Genomic DNA, 12282 nt, shown 5'->3' with positions numbered 1-12282 from the left:
ATGAAGATAATTTCCTGAGGTGTTTAATTATGCTTTAAAAGTCTAGCTTATCAACCACAGAAACTGTGTGATCATCATGAAGATTAATCAACTTTGTTTGGTTTGGTGTCTAAACCAAGTTTCACACTGCTTTTTTTGCCACAGCAGTGTTTGTTTGAAGCTATGACACTTTTCTTTGGCACCTAATGCTTGTACAAATTTGTCATAATGCTTTGTACGATTCTGTGTTCTCACGTTCGTGGTGTTAAAACTTCCCACGCTGATTCCACCCCTCAAAACACTCGGTTTCCGTTCTGCTGTCTTGTTTTGACAACAGGCATCTGCTCTTCCTTGTGTTCGTTGTTGCTATCATGAGAATCGTCTCTTTCCATCACAGCAGGTTGCCCAAAGTGTGCTTTACATGTATAAGTATTTATATAAGATGTTTGCTATTGTAAGCTTTTTTCCTATTCTTCCCAAATGTTAGATCCGTGTGCCGCTGCAGGACGGGCGGCGTAGCAAGTCCATTGAAGAGCGAGAGGAAGAATATCAGCGGGTACGAGACCGGATCTTTGCCCGAGAAGTAAGTATTGGACAGGGCAGCAAATTAACAATGTAGCCTTATTAGTGAGAAGTCAGTATGTGAAGTGAACTCCGTCTGATGCTAATCACAGTGAATTTACAGTGACTTAAAAAGTGAATGTGCTCAAAATCTTGGTCTTGTGTACTGCTGGAAGACTGAATCATTTCATAATGTGCAGGTGTCCTTTTTTTTGCAGTCCTCTCAGAATGGATACATCAATGATAACAGGTAAGATGATTCATCCACCTGATGTCCTCAGTGTATTTAATACATGACACTCCATACCTGACACCCCCCTCATCAATATACAGTCTGTTTCTAAGGTATCAACTATGAAATATAGTTGGCTATAGAACCATAGACACCAAAATTAACCTCACAAATTTGACCTCTCTGGCAAAGCTGGTCTTATATTAATTTGATATGATCAATATATGCTAAATTTTCTCTTCTGTATCAGATATGATGATCCTTTTTTAATAAGACCTATTGCTGAGACTAAGCTTCAGAGGTGGGCTGTTTTTGAGATAGATATGTGTGTAGTAAACTTTTTTTTTTTTAAATCTAGGAACAAGTTGGCTCACACAGCACTTACAAGTAGCCCCCATCTCTAAGCACCCTGGCCGTTGAGGCTGAAAGATTAGGACATTATTTGCTGAGAGAGAGAGAAAGGGAAGCGTGGGCTTTTCAACACTCAAGTTTCTGCCGTGCGTGCATTTTTCTTCTCAGGGGTGAAAGTTCTACTTTGTTGCCTACCTCTGCCTCCCACCCCTCTTTGCCTCATCCTTCTCTAAACCCTCACCTGTGCAATCCAGTCCTGTAACCCTAGCATTTTCTCCTAATGTTAACCCCAACAGACTTTCCACTGAGGGCTACTGCTCTAGCTCTCAAAAGAGGCGGCAGATCTTTAGGTATTGGGCTGCTGCTGACTGACTTTTGTGTTGCCATGCCCATTTTTGAAAGTGGTTTGTTGATGATAGTGGTGACTTGTGGTGGTAATTATCTTTGCTTGGCGTAGTCGGCTGATTAATGGCTATTCCAGCACTGCACCGTGGGGCTTCCCAAGGCCCATGCATGGCTGCTTTGTGGTTTCACCGAGGACTGATTGACTTACTTACCTTCCCACTCATTCACCGTCCAACTACGTTTTACCTGAAGTAACTGCATCTCTTTCACAGTAACCTGTTTGTTTTGTGGTTGACCTAGTTTTACAGTTTTTGTTAGCATGTTGCATAGTAAGTAACTCATAGTGTGTTAACTGTTGCATAGTAATATACAAAAACAATTAACAGTGGTAGTGCTGCTGAACTGACAGTGAACATACGGCTGTATTTCAGTGTCAGTATCTGAATGCAAAGGGGCTTCAGCGAAGTTTATTTTATTTATTAGTATACTCGTTTTATCAAATAAGCAATTGTTTGGTTTATTACATATCACAAAAATGTTCAACATACATTCCAAGAATGCATGTTGACATATTTATGCTTGATTTTTTTTTCAAACTAGCAAAACTGAAAAACAGACCATCCACCAAATATACATATACCACAGTTAAATGTTAGCAGCAACTTATTTAACCCAGAGTGCTCCTGAATTTCTTTCACATTTTTGCTTACTTTTTTACTGAAATATTACATCCCTATCCTTATGGAACAGGCATGGTCAGAAGTAGCAAGAACTAAAAACAGTGTTTACAGCAGGTTTGTTTCAGGCGTTACCATCATGCTGTAGTTACCTCACTGCAACCTCTGAAAATCTTTGGAAAATGATATTATTCACACTCCTCACATCTTTAAAGATGTAAGCACAATGAGAACAACGTCCATTTTCATTTCATTGCTAAACATGTGTTATTTTCCTCTCAATCATCTGTCATGTCCTTTCTGATCTATGTAAACACAGATCAGCCGTATAGTCGATGAACTGATATTGGAGTCAATTATGGTTTCTTAGTTGTTGCTGTGGCAAAGAAATTGTTTTTGAAAAAATATCTATCTATTTGTAAAATAGATTTTTCTTTTTAAGATTTTTCCTGTTAAGGTGTACGCTACACATATTTAAAGACCAACTAAAAAGATCTGACTGTTCAGTAATAAATGCTATAATTTAATCCAATTGATTATAATTTCTTCTGGTAATACCTGAACCATCATAAATAATATGAAATGGGTAGCCAACATTTTTTCGCTTATCTGTAGTGTCTGGAGATTTATGATTTATTACTTAGATTTTTCCATCGTATTTTTGTTTTAACCCATGTCCAACATACAGATTTGGTACATGTTACGTTATCTTTATGTAATGTTTTTACAAGATACATGTTGTTAACCTACCACTGTCAGAAAAAAACAGCGCTCCAATATGCCCAACGACAGCAGCCTATCTTCCCCTGCTTGTATATATGATGCCGATGTTGTAAGAAGAGAGTGGAGATGAAATAGCATGTGATCAACAGCAGAATCCCTCCTTCTCTTTCCTCTCCTGCTCATCCTGCTCTCATCTTTGTCTGCAGAGCAAAGCGAACAAGTGTGCGGTTGCCTGTACAGAGAATGTCAGAGTACCCACCCTTCCCTAAAATAGGCTGCGCAGCGAGAGGCCTCAAAATAGAACCTCCATTAATTACAGTCTCTGTGAAACATTTATGAGCCACAGCCACCTTTTAAACACTACTCGCTATTACTAGGGTTTTACAACCCTTACCACATCCCTGTTTTCATCATAGAGACTCCTACAATTGGACATATTTTAAATTTGTTTAAATCTTGTTCTCGTGTATGACATACTGTTCATATCCTTCCTCCAGCACTCAGAATGAAAAAAGACTCTTTTTTACAGCCGACAAGGCCATTCTCTTTGTCTCTGCTATCATCAGCGCAGTCGTAGGCTCACCTGCAAGACTTTCTATTACTTTTTTATACAGCAGCAGACATATTTTTTATTTTAATAAAAACTTTTTTTTAGTTAAAATATGATAAAATAGATTATTCCTAATGCTGACGTGTCAGTGGCAGGCCCAACCAGTCACTTGTGATGGAGGGGTTTCCTAAGAGTGGTGGTTAACACTTGGTTTTCTTGGCAGCTGCCCTTACCCAGGTTGACAGCACCACAACACCACAATGAGTGTGTATACAGCAATATAGTTTAAAGAATCATAGTGGTGAACCAGTGGTAGCAAGTAGTTATTTTTGTAAATAGTGTGTGAGTCTGAGTGTTGACGTACATCTGCTCTTAGTGTACACATGTTAATGTACATCTGGTTTAATTAAAAGGGACATGTGTCTTGTTCCTGTTTTCCTTGTTGTCTATTAATACAATGTGTTTTAAGTGCATGTGTTACTGTTTTATGTATTTAAATGTGTGACAGATATGTTTGCATTCAGTGAGTCCTCAATGTATATGGTGTCTGCAGTCTTGGACAACATGTGTGTTGAGTTCACTGACATTTGTCTCATCTTGTGTCACTGTGATATCCTCTTACACCCTGGTGTTGTTTGAAGCATCTATTCCCTGCATGTGTGTGTTTTTGTTTGTGGATGGGTTTGTGTGTGTGAGTGTGTGTGTGTGTTTGTGGTTGTATATTTACAATTGTAGATGATATCTTCGGGTGGTATGTTGCCTGAGTTTGTATTGTGGTTACCCAAAACCAGTCAAAATGCATCTGTGTCGAATGCCCCATCCTAAAACCCTATTAAAGTGTGTGTGTCCTCTCCTGCTGTTAATGACTTCACACTGCTTTTCTGCTCTCCCCCTCTGTCCTATTCTTTATACTATCTTTTTTATTTCTGTCTCCACCTACATGCCTTCAAATACAATGGCACATTATCTTTTTTTTAACATATTCCTCACCCTTCACTTATACATTTTTGCCTATCTCCTCTGTCTTTCTATTCTTCCACTGTTCTCTCTCTAATTTGCACATCTTTCACTATACCTGTTTTTATCACTTCCCCCATTACATGGTTCCATTTTGTCCTCTTCATTTCATTTATTTTTCTCTCTCTCTTCTTGCCTATTCTCTCCGTTTCTCAGAGGGAACCGCGAGAGCTCCAGCCGGGCGTCTAGCAGTCGTCAAAGCAGCACAGACAGTGACATGAAGTGCCTGGAGCCACGGCCCTGGAGCAGCACCGACTCAGACAGCTCCAACCGCACCCTCCGGCCACCTGTCACTAAGGCCAGCAGCTTCTCTGGTATCTCCATCCTTACCAGGGGGGATAGCCTTGGCAGCAACAAAGGCTCCCAGGGAAGCTGCAAAGGCTCTCGCTCTGGTAAGGGTAGAGGAGAAAATTGAAGAGAAACGAGGAGATACGAGGAGATATCAAAGGCTAACACAGGCAACTATTTTGCTTCAGTGAAGCATAAAGACGTTTGTTTTATTCTGCCATTATACATAAGCAAAATGCTCAGATTGGCAATAGAAACTAAAGCTAATTTAAAATGTAATTGTGAATGTCATTGAGAGATCTGCCACCCGTTCAATGATATCTGACAGAAGGGGTTCACACTTGCTGCATTTAATGTGTTTTGCAAGATGTTGATTCTAGACTGTTGGTCAAAGTTATATGCAAGAGTTTTTTAATAACCTTGTTAATCCAAAGCATTGGAAACAAAACAAAACCATTCTGAAATGACAGATGGCTGACTTTTTATTACGTGACACAAGACATTAAACTGCTGCTAGATTAACAGAAAGAAGTGAATGACTGAAAAAGGCCTGTGTCAAAATCAAAGATAGTATTTTTTTTCTAAATGATTTCCTTCCGATCATGTTGTCTTCTGCATCACAAGGCCTGCCCCTAGTCAGTCCTGATGTGTGTCCCCCACCTGCAGCCTCCCAGTCCAGCCGTAGCCTACTTCCCTGCCCATCCCAGCAGCCCCAGCAGCCACAGCCCCAGGCTCCGCCTCAAAGTGCCCTGCTGCCCACCCCACAGCAGCACCCCATGAGCAACCACATGATTGCTCAGGTAAGTACCTCTGCTACCATTTAATGAGTAGTAGTAATTCAATTTTATTTTTAATACAGTTTTATTGCATTGTATTATATTTAGAAACAATTTCCATTACTATCCTGTCTGCTCATTAACAACTTTTCCTATGTGTTCTAACCCTCATTTTTCCAATGTCCTCATTTTTCTTTTCCCTTCTTTGCCACTGCTTCTAATTTGCTTTTTCTTACCACCTTCCTCCACTCTCTCTTTGCTCTGCCTCTTTATTTCCTCCCTCTTTCTGGTGTGTATAGCCGGTGGCGTCTCTGCAGCCCTCTCAGCCTGTCTCCTACTCCAGCCCTTCCTGCCCCCAGGTTCTCCTGCCAGTTTCTCCTCCCCAGCAGTACACAATGGTACTGATAACTCCTATGGCTTCATGTCTTCACATTAGTTCAGTTAAAGACCACATCAAGACTAACAACATAACACTTAAACTCACTTATCCTGCTCTTCTTACCATTTGTTTGGTGTATAGCCACCATTATGAATAGCAGAACTTTTAGAGGGAAATACAGCTGTTGATAGCTGTGGTTTGAATTGTAGCACTGGAGTCTGGCATTTTATATAACATTTAATGTAAATATGTCTTCACCACACCCTCCAAATATAAGAATATTCAATCCCATCCCTGTACATAGTCCATAGTGTAATAATGGTATTGGATCATGTGACTCTTTTCAAGATAGATCGTACTTTCCAAAACAACATAGTCCTTAATATACATCCCTTCAGAACTTCTTCAATGTTGCTATGAATCATTATGGCTTACACTTTACACTGCTTCGAATTACATTAAAAAAGTGCTACTATTAGATAATGCCCACAAAACTAGCACCACTTATAATATTGTTCTTTATATTGCCTAGGGAGAAGAGCTAGCACCCCAATTCACCCAGATGACGCTGAGTCGGCAGGGCTCCAGTGAGAACCCTGAGCCTCCCCCTATGTATCAGGCTCCTCCCACGGTGCTGTCGCAGCATCCCCCACCCCAGACTGGCTATATCATGGCTACAACGGGTCAGCCTATGGCGCCTCCGTCTGGCTACCAGCCCACCACCGGACACCCCCATCCTCCACCTCCACCGCCTCCTCCTTCTCAGCCAGTTATGCAGGCACCACCACCTCCACAAGGCTACATGCAGCCACCTCCACCTCAACAGGTATGCTATCCAGATATGCCATTAGAGAGCCATCAGGCATAGGTTTTAAAAAAAAATGTCATGCATGAAGATAAATAATAACAAATTAAAAACTTCTGGAAAATCAGAGATTAACTTCACTGTTCAGTGGTGGATTCGCCCAGTAGGAAATCCGGTTCTTGCACTCTGAGGTGCTGTGCGTCACCTTCACAAGCTTGGAGTCAGTTGGTCAGCTAGCCTGTCACATTCTTCTGATTGCAGAGGCGGTGACAATAATGAGTTCTCTCACTTTTCTCCCTCTCCCTCAGGCCTTTCCTTGAATACATAAAGCAGTTATTATAATTCATTTGAGGAGAGAACTAAATTGACCTGGCCATTAAACGCCCTGTGGGAGACATTAGGTCCTATAATGTTACTCTGAGGCTCAGCTGTAAAAGAAGATAGTCTGTTTAGTAGAGTTTTTAATAGCTCAAGTCACTATCTTTTTATAAGCTGACAGTAGTTTTTTGTTTATCAGTAATATTTTATCAAAGCAAATAATTTATTTTCCTGCTTGTGCACACCCAGTATATGTAGTGCTTTCACTTTGCTTCCAGAGAGTCTTTAAATAATATAAATTGTATGTGGTTTCTAATGATTCTAAAGATTACTTTTCTCCTGACTTTTTATAGCTTTAATTCTATGTGATCTTATTCTGTAGTTCCCAGCTCTGACTTACATACAGTGTATCTTTTCATCACCCTACACACGCTCTTGTATTGTCCTCACTTTCAGATCTCCACACTTACGTAAACAGCATTGTTTGGGAAAGGGAGATGTGCTTTGTTGTTTTCTGTGTGGGTGGTCGACAGTGCAACGGGAGTGCAAATATTGACACCACTCAAGCCTCTAGATTGTTGTCATATATGCAGAAGAGGCTGGAAGTAGAAATTGACCCTTCTAACATCCAACTTCCTCCGTCTCGTTTTGATTTTCTGCATGCTTCATTTAGTCCAGTTGTATAAGCTACAAGTTGTACCTCTGTCTATATGTTGCCCATTGTTAGATGCTTAGCATTCAACTGTAACAAAATTGAGTTCTTTATTCTCATTGGCTCAACATGCTACAGTTAGTGTATTGCATGACTACTTGTATGGTATTTCTGCATTTTCAGCTTAATGTTGTGATTTACTTTGACCTCGAGAGATTTTAGAGAATTTTGGACTTAAACTTTTGAGGATGCCGCAGTGGGGCACACTGGCTATTTTCGTGTCGAGACGCAATCTATTGCCAAGCCTAATCAGTGCTGATTGTAATCTGATTGTGATGTCTACCCTATGATCAAGAAATGATAAAACAATGAATATATGCCAAAATTAACTGAACTACACTGTATTTATTTTAATTAAAATGTGCTGGTGTGGCCAGGGGGCAAGTTAAGTAATTGCTGTACACTCCAACACTGAGTGACCTTGAAAATACCCTTTAGGTCAAAATCATGAACCCCCTGATGCTAATACTCAGTTGTGCATCCTTTTTATTTGATAACAGCCTGGTGGTTGCTTGGTGTTGTTTTCAGAAAGTTTGAGGCACACCCCCTAGCCCTTTCTTCTCTGGAATATCTGAAGTTCCCCCAGACTAGTGTCTTGGCAGTTGTTCTAGGGTTTTAGGCACATCTCTTACTAGTTTTCCACAGCCTTCGAATTTGCACTGTTTGACTTTATTCGAAGTTCTTTATGATTCTAAACTTGTTTTTTTTTTATCACTTTTGACATGATGGCATCACGTGTTACTTCCATGCTTACAGGGTCACTCAGTTAAAGCATAGACAGCATAGTATCATTGGATAAGAATTTTTGTTACTCTGTGCAAATCATTAACTGTTTTTTAAGCGAAACACTTGTGTAAAAATGATAAAATGTCTTTGTTCTTATAAACAGCATTTGGAAAGGATTGGCATTTTCAAAGGAGGTTGTTTGTCTCCAGCGGTACCTTATAGCCAGGCTCTTTATATGCTATGTATGAGAAACACTGTATATTTAACATTATACACAAATTAAAAAAAGTAATACTGTATACTTTCTCTTCTCTTGGTTCAGTATATATTACCCTCTAAACTGTCTCTGTCGTTTCTCTACAGATACAGGTGTCGTACTACCCTCCTGGTCAGTATCCCAGCTCAGGCCAGCAGTACCGTGTGCCCCAGCCTATGTCCCACCAGGTGTCTTATCCTGCCCAGCGCACACAACCCATGCCTCAGCCTACACAGCAGTCAGGTCAGTCTGTTTTGGTCACAACATATTTTACTGCAAAAAAAAAAACATTACCGGGTTTACTGCATAAACCCGGTAATGTGAAACAATTGGTGCTGCCTGACCAGAGAAAAGAGGGAGAAACAAAATAATATATTTCCACAGCACAGACAAAGTCCACTTGTTTTTTTTATAAATGTACTTTGTTGTCCTTTTTGGAAAAACAAATGCTTACTCATACTCTGATTTAAGTGTACCAGGTGAGAGGTCGAATTTAAACAACCTTGTCCCTGCGATGTCCAGCCAAGTCAAATATGCTCAGACAAATATAGAACTTTTAACTTTATACCGAAAGGCGGCCGTGTCATCCTTCAGTCTCCTATAATTTGTGGTTTGTAAGGGTCGGCTGCATGTTTATACAGTAAGTAGCAGTCAAATGCTGTTGACAACCTAAATGGACGTGCCAAATCCATGTGACTCTTTAAATACCTAAGTCAGTAAGACCTTGCATCAACCATGTTTTTGATTATTTTTTTCACCATAGTGTGGTAGACAGTCCTTGCTTTCATCCTAAGCCTAACCTTTAACATTTAAAGAATGTTACTTTAATTTCAACCACATTAAGCAAAACATTTTTAAGGGCAGGGTAAAGGTCCCGGTACCTGTGTTTCTCCCTTTTTACTTCTTTCTCATCCTCTCCACTGGCTTTACTATCTCTAAATTATCTTCTCCACTTGTTTTTGTTAGGTCTCCAGACGATGATGCCCAGCCAGCAGCCCAGCTACCAGGGTATGATGAGTGTGCAGCAGCCTCAGAACCCAGGTCTGCTAAATTCACAGAGAGCAGGCATGGGAGGGCAAATGCAAAGCATAATGGTCCAGTACCCACAAATGCCATCATATCAGGTATGGACTGTTTTTCACTCAGGTAGGACATAATAAAGGATACAGTAGCAGTTTGTTTGTAATGTTTGGTCCACCATGTTAAACAGTTATGTTTCTTTCTTGACATTTTCCCAGGTACCAGTGGGAAATGAAAATCAGCAGGTGGTGCAGCAGCAGTACCAGCAACAGGTGATGGTGCCGGTCAGCCAGTCTGTCCAGGGTCCCATGCCCGTCTACTACAGTGTTATCACACCCACACAGCAGAATAGCACAAAGTATGTATGAATATATGAAACTAGGCTATGGTATTAAAACCTTTTTACCGTGTAAAATGATTTTCTTGTTTTTGTCTTTTGTTCTGCAGCCCGTCAGTCAGTTTCCTGCAGCCCCCCAGCTCTGAGCAGTATCAAATTACACAGTCACCGTCCCCCTGTAATCCCCAACAATTGCAGCAGCAATATTCAGGTGAGGGCTGATGTCAAGAGAACATAATGTCTGTATTAGTAATGCTAATAATAATAATTAATTGGTGTTATATAGCGCTTTCCTGCTGGGCACTCAAAGCGCTTTACATTGAAATGCATTATTCATTCACACCACATTCACACAGTGTTAGATTCTCATTCTCCAAACATGAGCATCATGATTAAAGTACATACATTTGATTTCTGTGGTTGAGTATATATCAGTACCAATCTAGTGAAGTCACATTAAGGAGTTGCCCTTTATAAATTAGGTGAAATATATTTAGGGGAAAGTTCACACAGGGGTACATGGAGTTCACATGTGTAACATCACAAATAAAGCTATCTCTTTTAAGGGAAAACCCAAACTGGACAAACTGATTACATCTTAAGTAAATGTTGATCAAAATGATGGTCACTTTGCACCTTTAATCCTCTGCTTTGTTTGTGCCAATTTGTCAGGCATATGTTTATTAGGTTAAACAGGTCAACGTATGAGACATTGCTCTCCTAGTTAGGATTGAGGAGTTGTGGTTGGGAGTGTATTTGTTATAAGTGCATTTTATCCAAGTGGGATAAAATGCTCTTAAACTGTTGAACTGACACACACACACACCAGATGGTAATCTTGAGCAAGCTAAGCTTCATGATGGTGTGTATTACAGGTTGACTGCAGGTCATCAAGTTACTCGATTGTTAGTGAGATAGTTGTCTTGTTGTCTGTGATTCTGCCTCTTCTGAAAATGTTAAAAGCCTAATCTGTCAAATTTAAAAACAAAAAAAAAAAAAAACAAAAAAAAAAAAACCTTTTTGGGCAGAGGGTTGAGTCATCCCATCATCTGTTTTCTGTCATTTCTCAGGAGTGCCTCCTCCTGGGCCTGGGGTGATGGTCATGCAGCTTAGTGTCCCCAATGGACCACAGCCTTCCCAGAATCCTCCCCTGGTCCAGTGGAACCCGTGCAAGTACTATAGCATAGAACAGAGGCCCAGCAAGCCAGGAGATCTCTACAAACCTGACAACACTCCACAGGTACACATGTCTGAAGGCTTCCTCAGTCTGGGGGTCAAGTTATTTATCCATAATTTATATTTTATTTATTCAGTTACCTGTCTGCCCTCTAGTGGTCATAGTCAATTCTTTAAAAGGAGTTTCTGATCAGTTTGTCTCCAACTAAGGTGAGTAAAGATAATGACTTTTTTACCCTTTGTTTCTAGGCCAGTACTCAGCTGACAAGTCCACTGGCCTCCCCCACTCAGTCCCCCACCCCATCTCCCTCTGGCAGCGTCAGCAGCGTCTGTCCAGGCCTGGGACCATTACCCCTCATTTCCCAGTTTCCCCGGCCAGGTGGACCAGCTCAAGGTAAAAATAAAACTACACACAGAAGCAACATTTTATGTACTGCAGTGAAAATGATCCAGACAAGGAGGACAAGAGTGAGAAGAATAAATCTGTAAATGTAAATGTTACCAACAATGATATGTAGCCAGATATCAAGCCAGGGCGGCTTCCCACAAATACAAGGCCCGTAGCACATCTGTGTTGTACATAGCTTAGAAAGAAATGTTGTTTTTTTTTTACCAACTTTAACCCTGGATCTCAAGTGGCTTTAGACTATCAGATACACAGGTTTACTAAATTAAATGGAAGTGCATATCACATTAAATATATCTTTCTGGCCTACAGATAATACATTTATTCTCAAGAAATTAAAATGTTATGGATTTGTTAAAAAGAAACGTGATTTTGTTTTTCACCCAGTTGAAACTACATTGCAAGTTGTTTTGCAACTAAACATCTGGCTGTGTATGTGTGTGAACCCCTCATCAGCCTCATGTTCTTTTACCCAGTTATACAACAAACCTCTCAGCATTATCAGGCAGCTTCTGGCCCCAAACCAACAGTCACATCACCTCACCTCTGCAGGATCACATGACTGGCACTGTGCCACCTGGTCAGACCTTCTGTGCATCCACATGACTTTATCTCATCCCTGTACTCTGGCCTATATTTACACTGAGC

General features: G+C 40.4%; 1 protein-coding gene across 9 annotated transcripts in view; it reads left to right on the top strand.

Moving 5' to 3' along the window:
* The window catches only part of r3hdm2 (R3H domain containing 2), a 37780-nt gene that overhangs the window by 22680 nt on the left and 2818 nt on the right, over nt 1–12282 (top strand). Inside the window, exons 13-25 of one of the 9 annotated variants that reach the window (XM_028405905.1) lie at nt 467–562; nt 759–790; nt 1420–1473; nt 4592–4827; nt 5348–5523; nt 5799–5897; nt 6411–6704; nt 8803–8938; nt 9662–9819; nt 9934–10073; nt 10163–10263; nt 11123–11292; nt 11478–11622. In XM_028405905.1, coding sequence (XP_028261706.1) covers nt 467–562; nt 759–790; nt 1420–1473; nt 4592–4827; nt 5348–5523; nt 5799–5897; nt 6411–6704; nt 8803–8938; nt 9662–9819; nt 9934–10073; nt 10163–10263; nt 11123–11292; nt 11478–11622 — 1837 coding nt within the window. Of the gene's footprint in view, nt 1–466; nt 563–740; nt 791–1419; nt 1474–4591; nt 4828–5347; nt 5524–5798; nt 5898–6410; nt 6705–8802; nt 8939–9661; nt 9820–9933; nt 10074–10162; nt 10264–11122; nt 11293–11477; nt 11623–12282 lie in introns of all 9 variants that reach the window. The other 8 variants (XM_028405906.1, XM_028405904.1, XM_028405908.1 and 5 more) reach the window with 8 other exon arrangements.

This window comes from Parambassis ranga, chromosome 5 (genome assembly GCF_900634625.1).
Source record: "Parambassis ranga chromosome 5, fParRan2.1, whole genome shotgun sequence".
NCBI classification, from domain to species: Eukaryota; Metazoa; Chordata; class Actinopteri; family Ambassidae; genus Parambassis; species Parambassis ranga.
This window is presented reverse-complemented; position numbering and strand designations above follow the sequence as displayed.